This window comes from Leucopleurus acutus (assembly GCF_964270905.1).
Source record: "Leucopleurus acutus genome assembly, chromosome: 8".
NCBI lineage: Eukaryota > Metazoa > Chordata > Mammalia > Artiodactyla > Delphinidae > Leucopleurus > Leucopleurus acutus.
The window spans coordinates 63,705,180-63,721,375 of NC_139151.1; the positions used below are offsets into that span (position 1 = coordinate 63,705,180).

The following is a 16,196-nucleotide window of genomic DNA, read 5'->3' on the forward strand; positions in this document are numbered from 1 at the left end:
GAGATATTACAAAAAAAGAAAATTACAGACCAATATCACTGATGAATATCGATGCAAAAATCCTCAACAAGATATTAGCAAACAGAATCCAACAACACATTAAAAGGATCATACACCATGATCAAGTGGGATTTATCCCAGGGATGCAAGGATTCTTCAATATACACAAATCAATCAATGTGATACATCATACTAACAAATTGTAGAGTAAAAACCATATGATCATCTCAATAAATGCAGAAAGAGCTTTTGACAAAATTCAACATCCATTTATGATAAAAAATTCTGCAGAAAGTGGGCATAGAGGGAACCTACCTCAACATAATAAAGGCCATATATGACAAACCCACAGCAAACATCATTCTCAATGGTGAAATACTGAAAGCATTTCCTCTAAGATCAGGAACAAGACAAGGATGTCCACTCTCACCACTATTCAACATAGTTTTGGAAGTCCTAGCCTTGGCAATCAGAGAAGAAAAAGAAATAAAAGGAATACAAATTGGAAAAGAAGAAGTAAAACTGTCACTATGTGCAGATGACATGATACTATACATAGAGAATCCTAAATGTGCCACCAGAAAACTACTAGAGCTAATCAATGAATTTGGTAAGGTTGCAGGATACAAACTTAGTGTACAAAAATCTCTTGAATTCCTATACATTAGTGATGAAAAATCTGAAAGAGAAATTAAGGAAACACTCCCATTTACCACTGCAACAAAAAGAATAAAATACCTAGGAATAAACCTACCTAGGGAAACAAAAGACCTGTATGCAGAAAACTATAAGACACTGATGAAACAAATTAAAGATGATACAAACAGATGGAGAGATATACCATGTTCTTGGATTGGAAGAATCAATATTGTGAAAATAACTATACTACCCAAAGCAATCTACAGATCCAATGCAATCCCTATCAAATTACCTATGGCATTTTTTACGGAGCTAGAACAAAAAATCTTAAAATTTGTATGGAGACACAAAAGACCCCGAATATCCAAAGCAGTCTTGAGGGAAAAAAACAGAGCTGGAGGAATCAGACTCCCTGACTTCAGACTATACTACAAAGCTACAGTAATCCAGACAATATGGTAATGGCACAAAAACAGAAAGATAGGTCAACGGAACAAGATAGAAAGCCCAGAGGTAAACCCACGCACCTATAGTCAACTAATCTATGACAAAGGAGGCAAGGATATACAATGGAGAAAGACAGTCTCTTCAATAAGTGGTGGTGGAAAACTGGACAGCTACATGTAAAAGAATGAAATTAGAACACTCCCTAACACCATACACAAAAATAAACTCAAAATGGATTAGAGACCTAAATGTAAGACCGGACACTATAAAACTCTTAGAGGAAAACACAGGAAGAACACTCTTTGACATAAATCACAGCAAGACCTTTTTGACCCACCTCCTAGAGTAATGGAAATAAAAACAAAAATAAACAAATGGGACCTAATGAAACTCCAAAGCTTTTGCACAGCAAAGGAAACCATAAACAAGATGAAAAGACAACCCTCAGAATGGGAGAAAATATTTGCAAACGAATCAACGGACAAAGGATTAATCTCCAAAATATATAAACAGCTCATGTAGCTCAATATTAAAGAAACAAACAACCCAATACAAAAATGGGCAGAAGACCTAAATAGACATTTCTCCAAAGAAGACATACAGATGGCCAAGAAGCACATGAAAAGCTGCTCAACATCAGTAATTATTAGAGAAATGCAAATCAAAACTACAATGAGGTACCACCTCACACCAGTTAGAATGGGCGTCATCAGAAAATCTACAAACAGTAAATGCTGGAGAGGTGTGGAGCAAAGGGAACCCTCTTTCACTGTTGGTGGGAATGTAAACTGATAAAGCCACTATGGAGAACAGTATGGAGCTTCCTTAAAAATCTAAAAATAGAATTACCATATGATCCAGCAATCCCACTACTGGGCGTATACCCAGAGAAAACCACAATTCAAAAAGACACATGCACCCCAATGTTCATTGCAGCCCTATTTACAATAGCCAGGACATGGAAGCAACCTAAATGCCCATCGACAGATGAGTGGATAAAGGAGATGTGGTACATATATAGAATGGAATATTACTCAGCCATAAAAAGGAACGAAATTGGGTCATTTGTTGAGACGTGGACGGATGTAGAGACTGTCATACTGAGTGAAGTAAGTCAGAAAGCGAAAAACAAATAGCGTTTATTAACGCATATATGTGGAACCTAGAAAAATGGTACAGATGAACCGGTTTGCAGGGCAGAAATTGAGACACAGATGTAGCAAACAAACTTATGGACACCAAGGGTGGAAAGCCGTGGGGGGGTGGGGGTGGGGGTGGGATGAATTGGGCGACTGGTATTGACATGTGTACACTGATGTGGATAAAATTGATGACTAATAAGAACCTCCTATATATTAAAAAAAAAAAAAGATTTCCCCCTGAAAACCAACAGGGAGATCATTCAGTATATAAGAGGATTTAAAGGGAAAAACGTCACCCCAGGGGTGCTGCTTCCACCTCATATTATCAGAAGAACCAGATTTATGCACTTGGAGCAGAAGTACCGATTGTTTTCCTTCATGCTGTGGACTTGGATAAGAAAAATATCTCCTCTCCATAATCTCATCATTTACTTTGGCTCCACCTATGTAGCCCTTACAAGAGAATTTGCTAATTTTGTTCTCCAGGACCAGAGGGCCATTGATTTACTTGGGTGGTCGAAGGACACCTACTCTCCTGATGAACATTTCTGGGTGACACTTAACAGGATTCCAGGTATGCGGAACTTGATTTCCATTCTACATAAAGTCTGGAAGCATTGTGTGTGTGTGTGTGTGTGTGTGTGTGTGTGTATTTTACACTTTGAAAATATCTTCAATTGCATTATATATATTTACCTATGTTTCCAGCTTTATGGACACCCTGTAGACTGTTTTGTGTGTCTGTTTCAATGGAATTCATATAACATAAGTTACAGTTCTTACATATCAGTTCTAGGGCTCTGTCTTTGTGACTCTGAAGGACAGGCCTTTGGGGGTGGGACTCAAGGTAAACAGAACTTTGCACTTCCACAAAAAAAAAAGAATTCACACAGGGGTTGTAGGGAAGGGGAAAGGTAGAGGAAATGTTGGTATGAACAGCTAAACAAAACTTTTGCCCAGTTTGAGAGTGTAATTGTAATCGGGTGCAGTTAAGTTACTTGACTCAGGTTATTTAAAAGGTAATGGTTACAGTTGTTTAAAGCAGAAAATAAGAATAATAGGGCATCAAAGTTAGTGATGTCATATCAGTTGGCATTATTTAAGAAACTTACAAGCACAACTGAAAATTCCCAGTTATCAGTCTAGAAATGTTCATAGACATAGACTATAATTTTTTTTTTGGTAATTAAGTGATTTAAATTTAAAAAAAAGCAAAATATTGGAAGCACAAATATTCAGATTAACGGTAGACGCCTCTCAGCAGAGACAATAAAAAAAAGACTTTACAATTCTTCTCAAAAAAAAAAAAAGACTCAAGACATTGTGATATTGGCATAGGGACAGATAAATAGATCAATGGAACAGAATAGATAATTTAAACATAGATCTTCACATATGTATTTGGGCAACTGATTTTTCAACAAAGTGGCCAAGTAAGTCAATGGTCAAAGGGTAAGCTTTTTAACCAACTGCACTGTACTAACTGGATATCCATATGCAGAAACAATTAACTTCAATGCTTACCTCACACCATACACACAAAGAATTAATTCACATTGAATCATAAACCAAAACATAAATGCCAAAACTGTAAAATTTCTAGGAGAAAACATAAGAGAAAATCTTTACAATCTTAAGGTGAGAAAGATTTCTTACATAGAACACAAAAAGCACAGTTATGAAAGAAACAATTGATAAATTGGACTTTATCAAAATAGAAAATCGTTTTTTGAAAGATCAGTTAAAAAAATTAAGACACAAACCGAAAGAAAATATTCACAAAACAGAAATTTGACAGAAAGAATTGTACCCAGAGTATCTTACAACCCAAAAGCAGTAAGGCAACAACCCAATTTTAAAAACAGTCAAGCAGGGCTTCCCTGGTGGCGCAGTGGTTGAGAGTCAGCCTGCCGATGCAGGGGACACGGGTTCGTGCCCCGGTCCGGGAAGATCCCACATGCCGCGGAGCAGCTGGGCCCGTGAGCCATGGCCGCTGAGCCTGCGCGTCCAGAGCCTGTGCCCCGCAACGGGAGAGGCCACAACAGTGAGAGGCCCGCGTACCGCAAAAAAAAAAAAAAAAAAAAAAAAAAAACAGTCAAGGAACTTCCCTGATGGTCCAGTGGTTAAGATTCAGAGCTCCTAGTGCAGGAGGACCGAGTTCAATCCCTGGTCAGAGAACTAGGTCCTGCATGCCACAACTAAAGATCCCACGTGTGGCAACGAAGATCCCAAGTGCCACAGCTAAGACCTGGCACAGCCAAATAAATAACTGAATAAATATTAAAAACAAAACAAAACAAAAAAACCAGGCAAAACAGGGAATTCCCTGGTGCTTTCGGCGCTTTCACTGCTGTGGCCTGGTGGTTCAATCCCTGGTCGGGGAACTAAAATCCCAAAAGCCATGTGGCATGACCAAAAAAAAAAAAAAAAGACAGGCAAAACTGTTACTTTTCAAAAGATGATACAAATAGATATAGTAGCACATGAAAAGATGCTCAACATTATTAACTCATCAGAGAAATGCATCTTGTACATACCATTACACATCCACTGCACTAGATAGACTAAAATTATTATTTTTATTTATTTGGCTGTGCCAGGTCTTAGCTGCAGCCTGCGGGATCTAGCTCCCTGGATCAAACCCAGGTCCCCTGCATTGGGAGCGTGGAGTCTTACCTACTGGACCAAAAGGAAAGTCCCTAGACACACTTGAAAAGACTGAGAATTCAAACTGTTGATGAAGATGTGGAACAATGAAATGTCCATGATGGCTGGTGGGAATGTAAAATTGTACAACCAATTTTAGAAATCGTTCGGCAGTATCTTATAAAGTTACATATACACTTACAATGCAAACCAGCCTTTCCATTCTTAGCTATTTACCACAGATATGAAAACATATATCCACACAAAGATTTGTAAACAAATGTACATATCAGCTTTATTCACAATAGGCAAAAACTGGAAATGACTCAAAGGGCCACAGATGAATGGATAATTGTTGTACGTCCAGTCAATGGACTGCCATTTAGCAACAAGGATGACCTGATGTACTCAACATCATAGAAATAATCTCAGAAGTGCTACAGTGAGTGGAAAAAAAAAAAAAGCCAGACATAAAAAGTGCTTACTGAATGCTTCCATTTATATGAAACTCTAGGAAAGGCAAATCTGACAGGAATAGAAAGCATATGTGTCATAGGGCTGAGCACGTAAGAGGTGACTGGGAAGGGCTAATGGCTAGAATCTATATGTCGATTATGGTGGTGTTACATGGGTGTATAACTTTGTGAAAACTCATTGAATTTTATGTAAATTATACCTTGATGAAGTTGATCTTTAAAAATTTTTATATGGTTTAGGTCATAAACTTCAATTTTGTGTAGGTCAGTGTACTTAAAAGAAATGCAATAAAATGGTCTTCATGTGACAGTATCAATACAAGGTTGTCTTTTACCTTTCCTTGCATATACTAAGCTTTATAAGGACATCTATGTACAAAACTGTTGAAAGTGCACACTTACTGCTGGGAAAGATGCTCTGCAGAAAGTCCCCATTTCTTCACTTTCTTTAACTTTCCTTCCTTGCCCTCTTACCTTCCTTTCTCCTCGGCCCTTTCCTTAATACCAGTAACAATTTATGTTTGTACTGAGCTTTATAATTACAAAGCACTTTCCAACCTCATTGGATTCTCAGAATAATTTTGGGAGCCTGGTATGGAATTATTTCCTCATTATTTTTTTTTTTTTTTTTTTTTTTTTTGCGGTACGTGGGCCTCTCACCGTTGTGGCCTCTCCCGTTGCGGAGCACAGGCTCCGGACGCGCAGGCTCAGCGGCCATGGCTCACGGGCCCAGCCGCTCCGCGGCATGTGGGATCCTCCCGGACCGGGGCACGAACCCGTGTCCCCTGCATCGGCAGGCGGATGCTCAACCACTGCGCCACCAGGGAAGCCCTAACATGGTGCTTTTTCTTTTAATCTTCACACACTTATTTACTGAGCACACACTCATTTCTTTTCTTTTTTTTTTTTTGGCCGCGCCGCACCATGCTGAATGCAGGATTTTAGTTCCCTAACCAGGGATTGAACCTGGGCTCCCTGCAGTGGAAGCACGGAGCCCCCTAACTACTGCACCACCAGGGAGTTCCAAACAGACACTCATTTCTTTGTCTGCCACAAAGAGATAGATAGATATGGTCCCTGCCCTGGAGGAGCTGACATCTAAATTTCCAGTCATATAAGTCACATTTTGTGTGTTACTAGCTAAAAATAAAAAAAACCCTACAAATTATTTGGGTGTGCTAATCACTCTGCCAACTAAACTCCTGAAGGGTCGTGGAGCCAAGCTCCTTGTATGGATAAAGGAACTCTGGCTCCCTAGACAGGGTCTAGTACTCTATGAGCTATACTCTCTTTGAAGCATGAGACACAGGCCCCCACTCCAGCTATAGACCTGCAAACCTTGCCGGCTCCCAGTTCCCAGCACTATAGCTTAAAAACCATATTTCCCCCACCACTCCTTCACCGTTTCTGTTTCAGGCACAGGGAATTAACATTTTTGGAGCACCTTCTTTGTGTCAAGTGCTTTTACATACATTGTGTTATGCTGTAATTGTCACAATTCCATTATGTACAAGTCAATGCTGGAGTCTAAAATAGCTATGTAGTAATGCAAAGAGGACTGGCTTTGGAATCATGAGGACTGAGGTTTCAATTCTGGCTCAGCCACTGACAACTAAAAGTCATTACTAGTTCACTCATTCCTTTCTTCATTTATTCACTAAAATATTTATTGAACTCCTAGTAGATATTCAAGCTCTGTGATAGGAGGTGAAGATTCAAAAGTGAATTAAAACATAATCTTTATTTTCAAGGCCCTTTCATTTGAGGGATGGAATAGGGAGATGAAATTCTTAAACAGATTGTATCAATACAATGATAGATCTTACAGGTTATATTATGAAAACCTTATGACATTTCACAATCTAAGCCCTGGAGTCTTCATTGGTAAATCAGGAATAATTATACCTCACTTCCAGGCACAGTGGCTGGCACATAAGAGATTAATATTGCAAAGCCCACTATTCCAGGGAAAGCGTTTTGTGTCTCCCTTTTTCCTTTTTGTAAAGTAAAAACAATAAGTGATCTTTTAACAAATTGTATTTGAAGGCTTATAATTCATTTTAAGTAAATACATCTACATAACTTTATTACAACAATAACAGGTATGAAAGGAAATTACTGAAAATCTCACCATGCTAGAAAATCAGTTACTTTCATTTGCCAGCCTTGTTTCCCAGTTTTTGTCTATGTAACAAAGCTGTATCTATATATAAATATTTTAGTGTTGTTACATTTGTAATTTTTGGTGACTGTGAAAAATTTAATTGACTGGATTCCTGTAATTTGCTTAACCATTCCCCTCTGGTTCCACATTTCTTTTGAGAGGCAGAGTGATTCATTGGAGAGAATGAAAACTTTGAAAACAGAAACATCCTTGGTTTGAAACCCTAGGCAAACCTCTTACTAAGTGACCTTGGGCAAGTTAATTTAACCTTTCTGAAAATGTTTGCCTGTTTAAAGAAGGTGGATTTTAATAGGGATTATACTTTTATTTTGCATTTAGAGGTGATCTGTGCCAAAATTTGGATACTCAAAAAACAAACAAAAAAAACAAACCAAAAACCCCATAATTTTAGTATTTGATTATAAATATGTAATGTGATAAACATCTTTTACACATAAAGGTCATTTAACCCTTTATGTTATTTCCTTAGGATAAAGTGTCATAAATGGGATTAGTTGGGTCAAAGATTATAAACATTTTTATGGCATTTAGTAACATCTCAAATTGCTTTTCAAAAGGCTTCCTTCAATTACACAGCTACTAGCATCACACATTGCATCAGCCTTACCTTATGGTTACCAAAGGTATATTATTATGTGGAATCTATGTGTAACTGATTGTTTTAATTTTCTTTCTGTGAAGTTTGAACATTTTTCTCTTTCTAAAGAACAGGTCTTGTCTGTAGGAGCGACAGCTCAGGGCCACGTGGGCTGCGGACTGCCCAAGTGGACTACATCTCCCACAGTGCTCCACGGGAGCGCCGACAGGAAGTGGCCGGAGCATCTCCCGCCTCCACGCCGAAGAGAAGAGGTTCTATCCGGGGCCTTGGTGCTTCTCTTTCCTTTCGCGCCGGTTGCCGCTGCGGAGCGCGGCGGGTCCATGTGCGCAGTGAGGGGCGCTATTCCTGGCCCAGTAGCACCCGAGCTCCGGGTTTGACTGCGTCCGCCCTGCGATGGATCCCAACACCATTATCGAGGCCCTGCGGGGCACCATGGACCCAGCCCTGCGTGAGGCCGCGGAGCGCCAGCTCAATGAAGTAAGGACGCTGGGCTGGCGGCGGCGACGGCGGGCGGGCGGGCGGGCGGACTGTGGCAGGCCGAGCCCTCCGGGCCTGGCCAGAGGCGGGGACGGCGTCGCTGAGGGGCCCAACTGGAGCCGTGGGGCGGGGACCTGACGGCGAGTGCCACGCCGGGGCCCTCAGCCTGCTGCGGCGGTGGTGGCGGCGGCGGCCAAGGCAGCCTTTGCGTTGGATCCTGAGCTGGGCCTCTGGCTGCGGTCGAGGCATGAGGAGCCGGCTAGGGCGAGGCGGGCGTGACGGGCTGGACACATGGCTGGCTCGGGTTGCCGGCCGCCCTCTGGCTCATTCCCAGCTCGTTCCTCGCGCCCAGGAGGGGGCGAAAGTCACCGGGAGGTTTTTCAGACGTTTCCGGTAGCAGTCCCGCTGGCGCCGGATTCTGAGGGGCTCCTGGGAATGCAGAGCTAGTCCCACTGGGGGCTGTGCTTGTCAGCTTGTCACTTCCCTGGGCTGATCGGTGACCTGCACAACTTTCTCCTCTCCGGCTGAGCTGCTAGGGACAGCTTTCAGAGGCGAGCCCCCGCTTCTTAGGCAGGGTGCGGGGAGTGCGGGATACCCATGGGAGTCTGATTCACTGCTCTTCTACTCTGTTAACGCCTCGGTCGGGGAGGCAGCGCGATTTAGTGCAAGGTGTCAGGTGAAGTGCACCCTTCTAGTTAGAGCTGTACCACTAATTTCTTGACTGACCTTGGGCAAGTCTCTTAACCTTTCGACGCTTAGTTTTCCCATTCATAAAATTAGGCCACAGGGTTTGCTGTGACAGTCAAGGGAGACGATGTAAGACAGAGTGCCTTGAAACGTGCCAAGCTCCATGTCAACTCTCTGAGCGTTGGTTTCTTTTTTACCCATATTTTTGGAGGAGACCACCCTTTGGAAAAGAGCCTTATTATGTGGGTATTTTATTGTACTTTTTTCAGTTTCATTCTTTGTTTCTAAATTTGTGTAACTTATATTTTAGTGAGTATTTTAAAGGCTTATTTAAAGGATCGCTGTCACTTCCTATGCCTTCCTATGAATTTGCCCAGCTTTATTGACGTTTAGTGTACTTTTTTTTTTTTTTACATAAAGAGAAGTCCCTCGTTAAAATAGAAATTCAGTTAGTTTATGCTCTTCTTAGCTGGTGGGTAAATTATTTAAAAACATTTATATTGACTTCCAGGAGTACTGATAATTGAACATCTTCAGTGTACAATGCTGTTTTAGAGATTCCTGGCCTCAAGGAACTTAAATTTTAAGACCGCCCACAGAGTATAGACAAATTAAGTGTAAAATTATTTAAAAATGAAAAGTTAAATCTATTTTATATGTGAATAAGACCATTAGATCTTGCCAAAAATGATGCTGAAATTCTTAGGCTGGAAGACACCTTGGGAGGAGGATAGATTTCTTTTGGATATAAAATAGAGAGTTGAAAGAAATTCCCACTTTGAACCATTACTAAACCATAGAGGGAGTTGTGGATTGCTTTTTATTTTGATTTGTTTTGTGATAGACACAGGTTAAGATGAACATTATTTTGTTGATGATGTGCTAATGCATATGTAAACCTAGACACACTAAAAGTTTAGTCATAGTGATTTCTACCATGACTTTGCCCTAAAAGCACATTATTTTGACTAAAATACTTGTGTGTAATTATTAATTTTAAAAATTGTTATTTGAAAGAATTGGTTCCCTTGTAGAAAAATTGGGTAAGTGATACTTTCTGCAAATTAGAAATTCATTTATTCCTCAATCAGGTTATTGAATGTTCAGTTGTATGTACTAACATCTTGTGGTAGAGACCTGGGGTAAGTATTTCACAAGCTAGTTTTTAGAAGATAAATCAAAATAGTATTCAAAGCATTTATTACTTAACTCTTAAGCTGCTGTTAGGGTTTTAAAATACTCTGGAGTAGTGAACACTGCTTATCTTTTCTTTCAAAAAATTTGATATCTGGCCTGTATTTCTGTGATGGTTAAATGTTTACATTTTGCAGATTTCTTTGTCATTACACCTAGATTTTTTAGTAATTTTCCTAAGACAACTTTTCTATTAATTAGAATATTTATTCTCATTTCTAATCTTGATTCCATTTTAATGAAGTGCTTCCATTTGAATACTTTTTGCTTTGACTTTCTTGTGGCAGAACCTTGATTTAGGAAATAGATCCCAGATAAGTCTTGAAGAAACTTTACTGTAGTAAGAAGGAGGAAGTTGGCATTTTATTTTTGGCAAGCTCTTCTTGCTTTAGATAAAATAGGGTGAACCAATCAGTCCATGATGTCTCATTCAACTGAAGCTACATTTTGGTTCATTTAGCTAAAAGAAAAAGATCATTGCCATTTGAATGGATCTCTTCAGCTAAGTGAAGTAATCACTAACTCTATAAAAATTGTAAATGTTATCCAAGTATTAGAGTGCAGATGGTTTAAAAACAAAACGAAAAGTGCCTTTGTCTCAGCTATTGCACTTAACTGTTCCATTTGCTTGGAACCCCTTTTACTCAGTTGTCTCCCAGAAACTATCACTGTTCAACTGTCTCCGTATCCCTAAGGAGTGGCCTGACTACCATGCTCCCTGTCTCCCTTCACTTGTTTATTTTTCTCTGTGTCACTTATTTATCATATGTATTTTACTTATTGTTTCCCCAGTATAATTTTTGAGTTTCATGAGGTCAGAAATTACTGTGTTTTGTTACTGCAATTCTTTGTTAATGGTAGGCTTTACTGACTTCCTGTTATAATAGAGAACAGTATAGGCTTTAGATGTCTTATACCACCTCCACTTCAAGGATTTTAAGGGTGCTTTTTTTCTTTTTTAATTTTATTTGTTTATTTTTAGCTGCGTTGGGTCTTCGTTGCTGCGCTCAGGCTTTCTCTAGTTGCAGAGAACGGGAGCTGCTCTTCGTCACTGTGCACGGTCTTCTCATTGCGGTGGCTTCTCTTGCTGCAGAGCACGGGCTCTAGGCGTACGGCCTTCAGTAGTTGTGGCTTGCGGGCTCTAGAGTGCAGGCTCAGTAGTTGTGGTGCACAGGCTTAGTTGGTCCGCGGCATGTGGTATCTTCCCGGACCAGGGCTGGAACCCGTGTCCCCTGCATTGGCAGGCGGATTCTTAATCACTGTACCACCAGGGAAGTCCCTGTTTATATGTTTTTTATGTTACATGTAGATAAAGTTCCATAAGACTGTTAAAGACCACAGTAAGGACACTCTTTTTGGCAGATATTTTCAAGATAAATCTGATTTAGTATTCCCCACTTACTCTGTAGTGTGTTATGAATTTTGATTGTTTTTGAACCTCTGCTGTAATTTGGAACCCATTGTTCTCTCTCATGTCCCAATTTGAAATATGTTTGTATAACAAGCTTTGCCTCAAAGACTGAAGAAAACCATTTTCATTTTTTTTTTTAAACTAAAGATTTCTGCACTAGCTGTGGGGTGTTAAAGTTACTTAACCTCTAACCATCATTTTCCTTATGTTAGTATGGTATGTCATTGTGTTGTGTGGGTTGAGTGAGATGATGAATGTAAAAATTTTAGGAAAGTGTTTGGCAACTACTAAGTTCTCTCCAGATTATTTGAATTACTGTTTAAGTGCCAATTGATTAACCAATCCGACATGCAATACATTTCATTTCCTACCTCAGTCTGCTAACTTTGTAGTTGTTCATCTCAGTGGCAGATGATCAGCACTGATGGAGAAAGAACACAAGTACATATTATTTGGACAATGAGCTCACTAGTAGATAGCATTATTGCAGCATGAAAATTGGCACTCTTATAAACACAGTGCCTGCCACATTATAGGTTCTCTATAGTAAATGTTTGTTGAGTGCAAAGAGAAATAACTTGAATAATAGAAATTTTTTTTGTTTTTCTTTTTAAATATATTTATTTATTTATTTTTGGCTGAGTTGGGTCTTTGTTGCTGCATGCAGGCTTTCTCTAGTTGCTGCGAGCACGGGCTACTTTTCGTTGCGGTCTGCAGGCTTCTCATTGCGGTGGCTTCTCTTGTTGTGGAGCACAGGCTCTAGGCACTCGGGCTTCAGTAGTTGTGGCACGTGGGCTTAAGTAGTTGTGGCTCGTGGGCTCTAGAGCGCAGGCTCAGTAGTTGTGGCACATGGGCTTAGTTGCTCCGCGACATGTGTGGTATCCTCCCGGACCAGGGCTTGAACCCATGTCCCGTGCATTGGCAGGCGGATTCTTAACCACTGCGCCACCAGGGAAGCCCTTGAATAATGTTAAGAATGTTAAGAATACTCATCTTTGAATTGTTAAAGTAGGTTTGTGTTACAGACATCTGTCACTTCTCATTTAAATTCTATACTATATATTCTAGTATATCTAGAAGTGCAATTTTTAAAAATTTGTTTCGCTAATCTAAAATATGTGCATTTGGTATTCATTCAACATTGTTTCTTATATTCCAGACTATTTGCTCTTGAATACAAAGACTGTCTTTTCCTATCTGTACGCGCGTGCACACACACACTCAGAAATACTTGTTTTTTTCATTTGTAAGATAAAGAAAATAATGTCTGGAGGGTTTTGGCAGATTATTATAACAGAGAACAATATCGCTGCTCTCTTCCTGCTTTAGCTGCCAGTGTTCTTCAGTGGAAGCCTTTCTATATGCAAACCTTTACTCATGCTGCTCACCCCTCCTGTTAACCTCTTACCACCTTAAACTGAAATTTTTCCTAACCATAAATCTCATTTAAATCTCTTTTAAACCCTCAGTTCCTAAGCTTAATTGCTGTAAAATGCTTATGTAGGCAGAAATGCTGCTTTTTCACGTGCTTTATGTGAAAAAAAGTAAGAGGACATAGCTTTGATAAGTTTCTTGATATTTTGTTTATCTTTAAAATTCACGAACTACCTAAGTCACATCTGCTGTCTTCACAGATGGTTACTATTACAACCAAAAGTGATTATTTATAATTGGTTAATTTTATTTTATTTTATTAAAGGTTTATGAAATGTTTAATCAGTGAAAATCTTATGTCTGGAAAAGTGCAAAATGATGGCACATTTATAGGACAATATAGCAAGTCTAGAAATTCAGCAAATATTTATGAGGTTATGGTGTATGTTTTTGGAAGATAGAATAGTTTGTAGTCTGAGCAGGTTAACATTCTTTAATTAGGAATATCATGAAGTAGATCCTGTTGTGAATTTTGGAGAGGGAAAGTTCCTGGATTCTTGGATTGTTAGACAGGAAGTTATTCAGTGACAGAGCATGTTAAAGATCTGAAAGAAAGATAACACCATATTAATATTTGTAAGAAAACAATTTTCTTTTTCAAAAATAGATGCATGCATTATTTTACTTACTGTTTCTGTCAGTGGCATGTTAACGATGAGCTTGATTTAAAGTGGGCGCTTTTTTTTTTTTTTTGGTTACTAAGTAATTTATAATTAAGAAGTTTTTTAAAAACTCCTTAGTTGGAAAGCATTACCGCAATTTAATGAAAGGCAGGAGGACACAGTGAAGAGCCTCAGCCTGGTCCCGGTTTTACCACTACACTGCCTTAACCTCACTATGCCTCATATTTCATGTAGGTAAAATAGATACAGTAATTGCCTTTGTCAACTTCTCTAGTAAAGCAGAGGGTAGAAATTCCTTGGCTCTTGAAATTACCTGATTGTATTCATTTTATGTAAACTCTGATGTCATAGTGCCCTTAAGCGCCTCTCTTCCTTATAAATGATGTAAAGTACAGTAACTAATTGAAGGTCTGTTTGGTTACATTACAAAATGGTGAGAATTAATAAAAAGTTACGTCTTAAAGTAAGCTTTAAAAGATATTGACATTAGGTGATTACATTGGAAAATGTGGGTCTAGAAGGGAAATTGATATTGGAGAAAGCATGACTACAGTCTGTCTGGTTCGAGGAGCTGGAAATACCAAGGAGAAAATGTCTAGTAGGCAATTGGGAATGTAGAACTGAAGTTTAGGAGAGAAAGCAGTAATGGAAACGTGATTTTTCTTCTGCAGGTGAATTGAGAGGAAGGGAGTGTGATCCAGAGGTGTGGGGTGGACTAGAGGGCTGCATACCCTTTGGGCCATGCCCATTTTGGGGACATTGAGAAACATAGGGAAAAGGAGATGGGAGAATTGTGCAGAAAAGCCAAAGGGCGCCAAGAAAAGGAATTTCAAGTAAGAAGATTGGTTGTAGGTTTAGTTTCCTTGTTCCATAAATAAATTTCATAAATTTTCTACCAGTGAACATGAATTCCTTTTGTAATAAGTAAAAAAGCTGTTAGAAAAAGAAAGCGTTGTTGATATTTCTAAATGAGGGAAGTTAAAGCAAAATGAGTTTGGTGGGGGCAGGGGAGGGGAGCTTTAAAAATATTGGCAACCTTGGAGAAAATTTCTGATTACAGGGTTAGTGAGTGAAATGCTAGTAAGGGGGTAGGAATAAGTTTGTAGGTTAAAAAGGTAGTAGGGTCAGGGGAAATTTGTCTATGTGATATGTATGTCTTTCGTTTTTTTTTTCTTTTGTAGTTTGACTTATTTTGGGGAGTAAGGGGAGCTACCTGTGGAGTAGAAGTTTTTCAGGCCTATTACTACCTGTTGTAATAATAATTTTCTACTTGTAATTTTTTTTTTCTTTTATGGTACACGGGCCTCTCACTGTTGTGGTCTCTCCCGTTGCGGAGCACAGGCTCCAGACGCGCAGGCTCAGTGGCCATGGCTCATGGGCCCAGCCGCTCCGCGGCATGTGGGATCATCCCGGACCGGGGCACGAACCCGCGTCCCCTGCATCGAGAGGCGGCCTCTCAACCACTGTGCCACCAGTGAAGCCCTTGTAATGTTTTAATAGTCATCTATCCTAGAATTATATTCTTCATACTGCTTCAGGACCTTATTCTTCCTGCAGCATAGATCTGATCATGTAAAAACTTGCAAAAAAAGTGCACACTTAATGGATCTTGATGTGGTCACAATATACCTATTCATTTTTTAAAGAATAATTTTTATAGATTTATTTATTTTTATTTTTTGCTGCATTGGGTCTCTGTTGCTGCTCACAGGCTTTCTTTAGTTGTGGCGAGCAGGGGCTACTCTTTGTTGCGGTGCGCGGGCTTTTCATTGCGGTGGCCTCTCTTGTTGCAGAGCACGGGCTCTAGGCACACGGGCTTCAGTAGTTGAGGCTCACAGGCTCAGTAGTTGTGGCTCATGGGCTCTAGAGCACAGGCTCAGTATTTGTGGTGCACGGGCTTAGTTTCTCCGTGACATGTGGATCTTCCCAGACCAGGGCTAGAACCCGTGCCCCCTGCATTGGCAAGCGGATTCTTAAGCACTGCGCCACCAGGGAAGTCTCTACCTATTCATTTTTGTCTTCCACTGTTTTCTTTCATTTTTCTAGTAATCTCTTTAACATAACCCATACTTCTTTTCCTTTTAAAAATCTTTTCTCTCCATCTCTGTGGGTTTAAATCCTTTAGGGTCTAACTAAAATACTTACCTGTCAGTCTAATTAGAATTAATTTCCCAACCTACTTTAGAGTGGTGATCTTTTATCTCTGTCATATCTGGCATGTTGTAAGTACTAGTAAG

At 39.7% G+C, this 16,196-nt stretch overlaps 1 protein-coding gene across 1 annotated transcript in view; it reads left to right on the forward strand.

Moving 5' to 3' along the window:
* Positions 1-8,377: 8,377 nt before the first annotated feature.
* IPO7 (importin 7) overlaps positions 8,378-16,196 on the forward strand; it is a 48,052-nt gene continuing 40,233 nt past the window's right edge. The window contains exon 1 of the mRNA XM_082844590.1: positions 8,378-8,610. Coding sequence (XP_082700716.1) covers positions 8,527-8,610 — 84 coding nt within the window. The 5' untranslated portion in view covers positions 8,378-8,526. The remainder of the gene's footprint in view (positions 8,611-16,196) is intronic.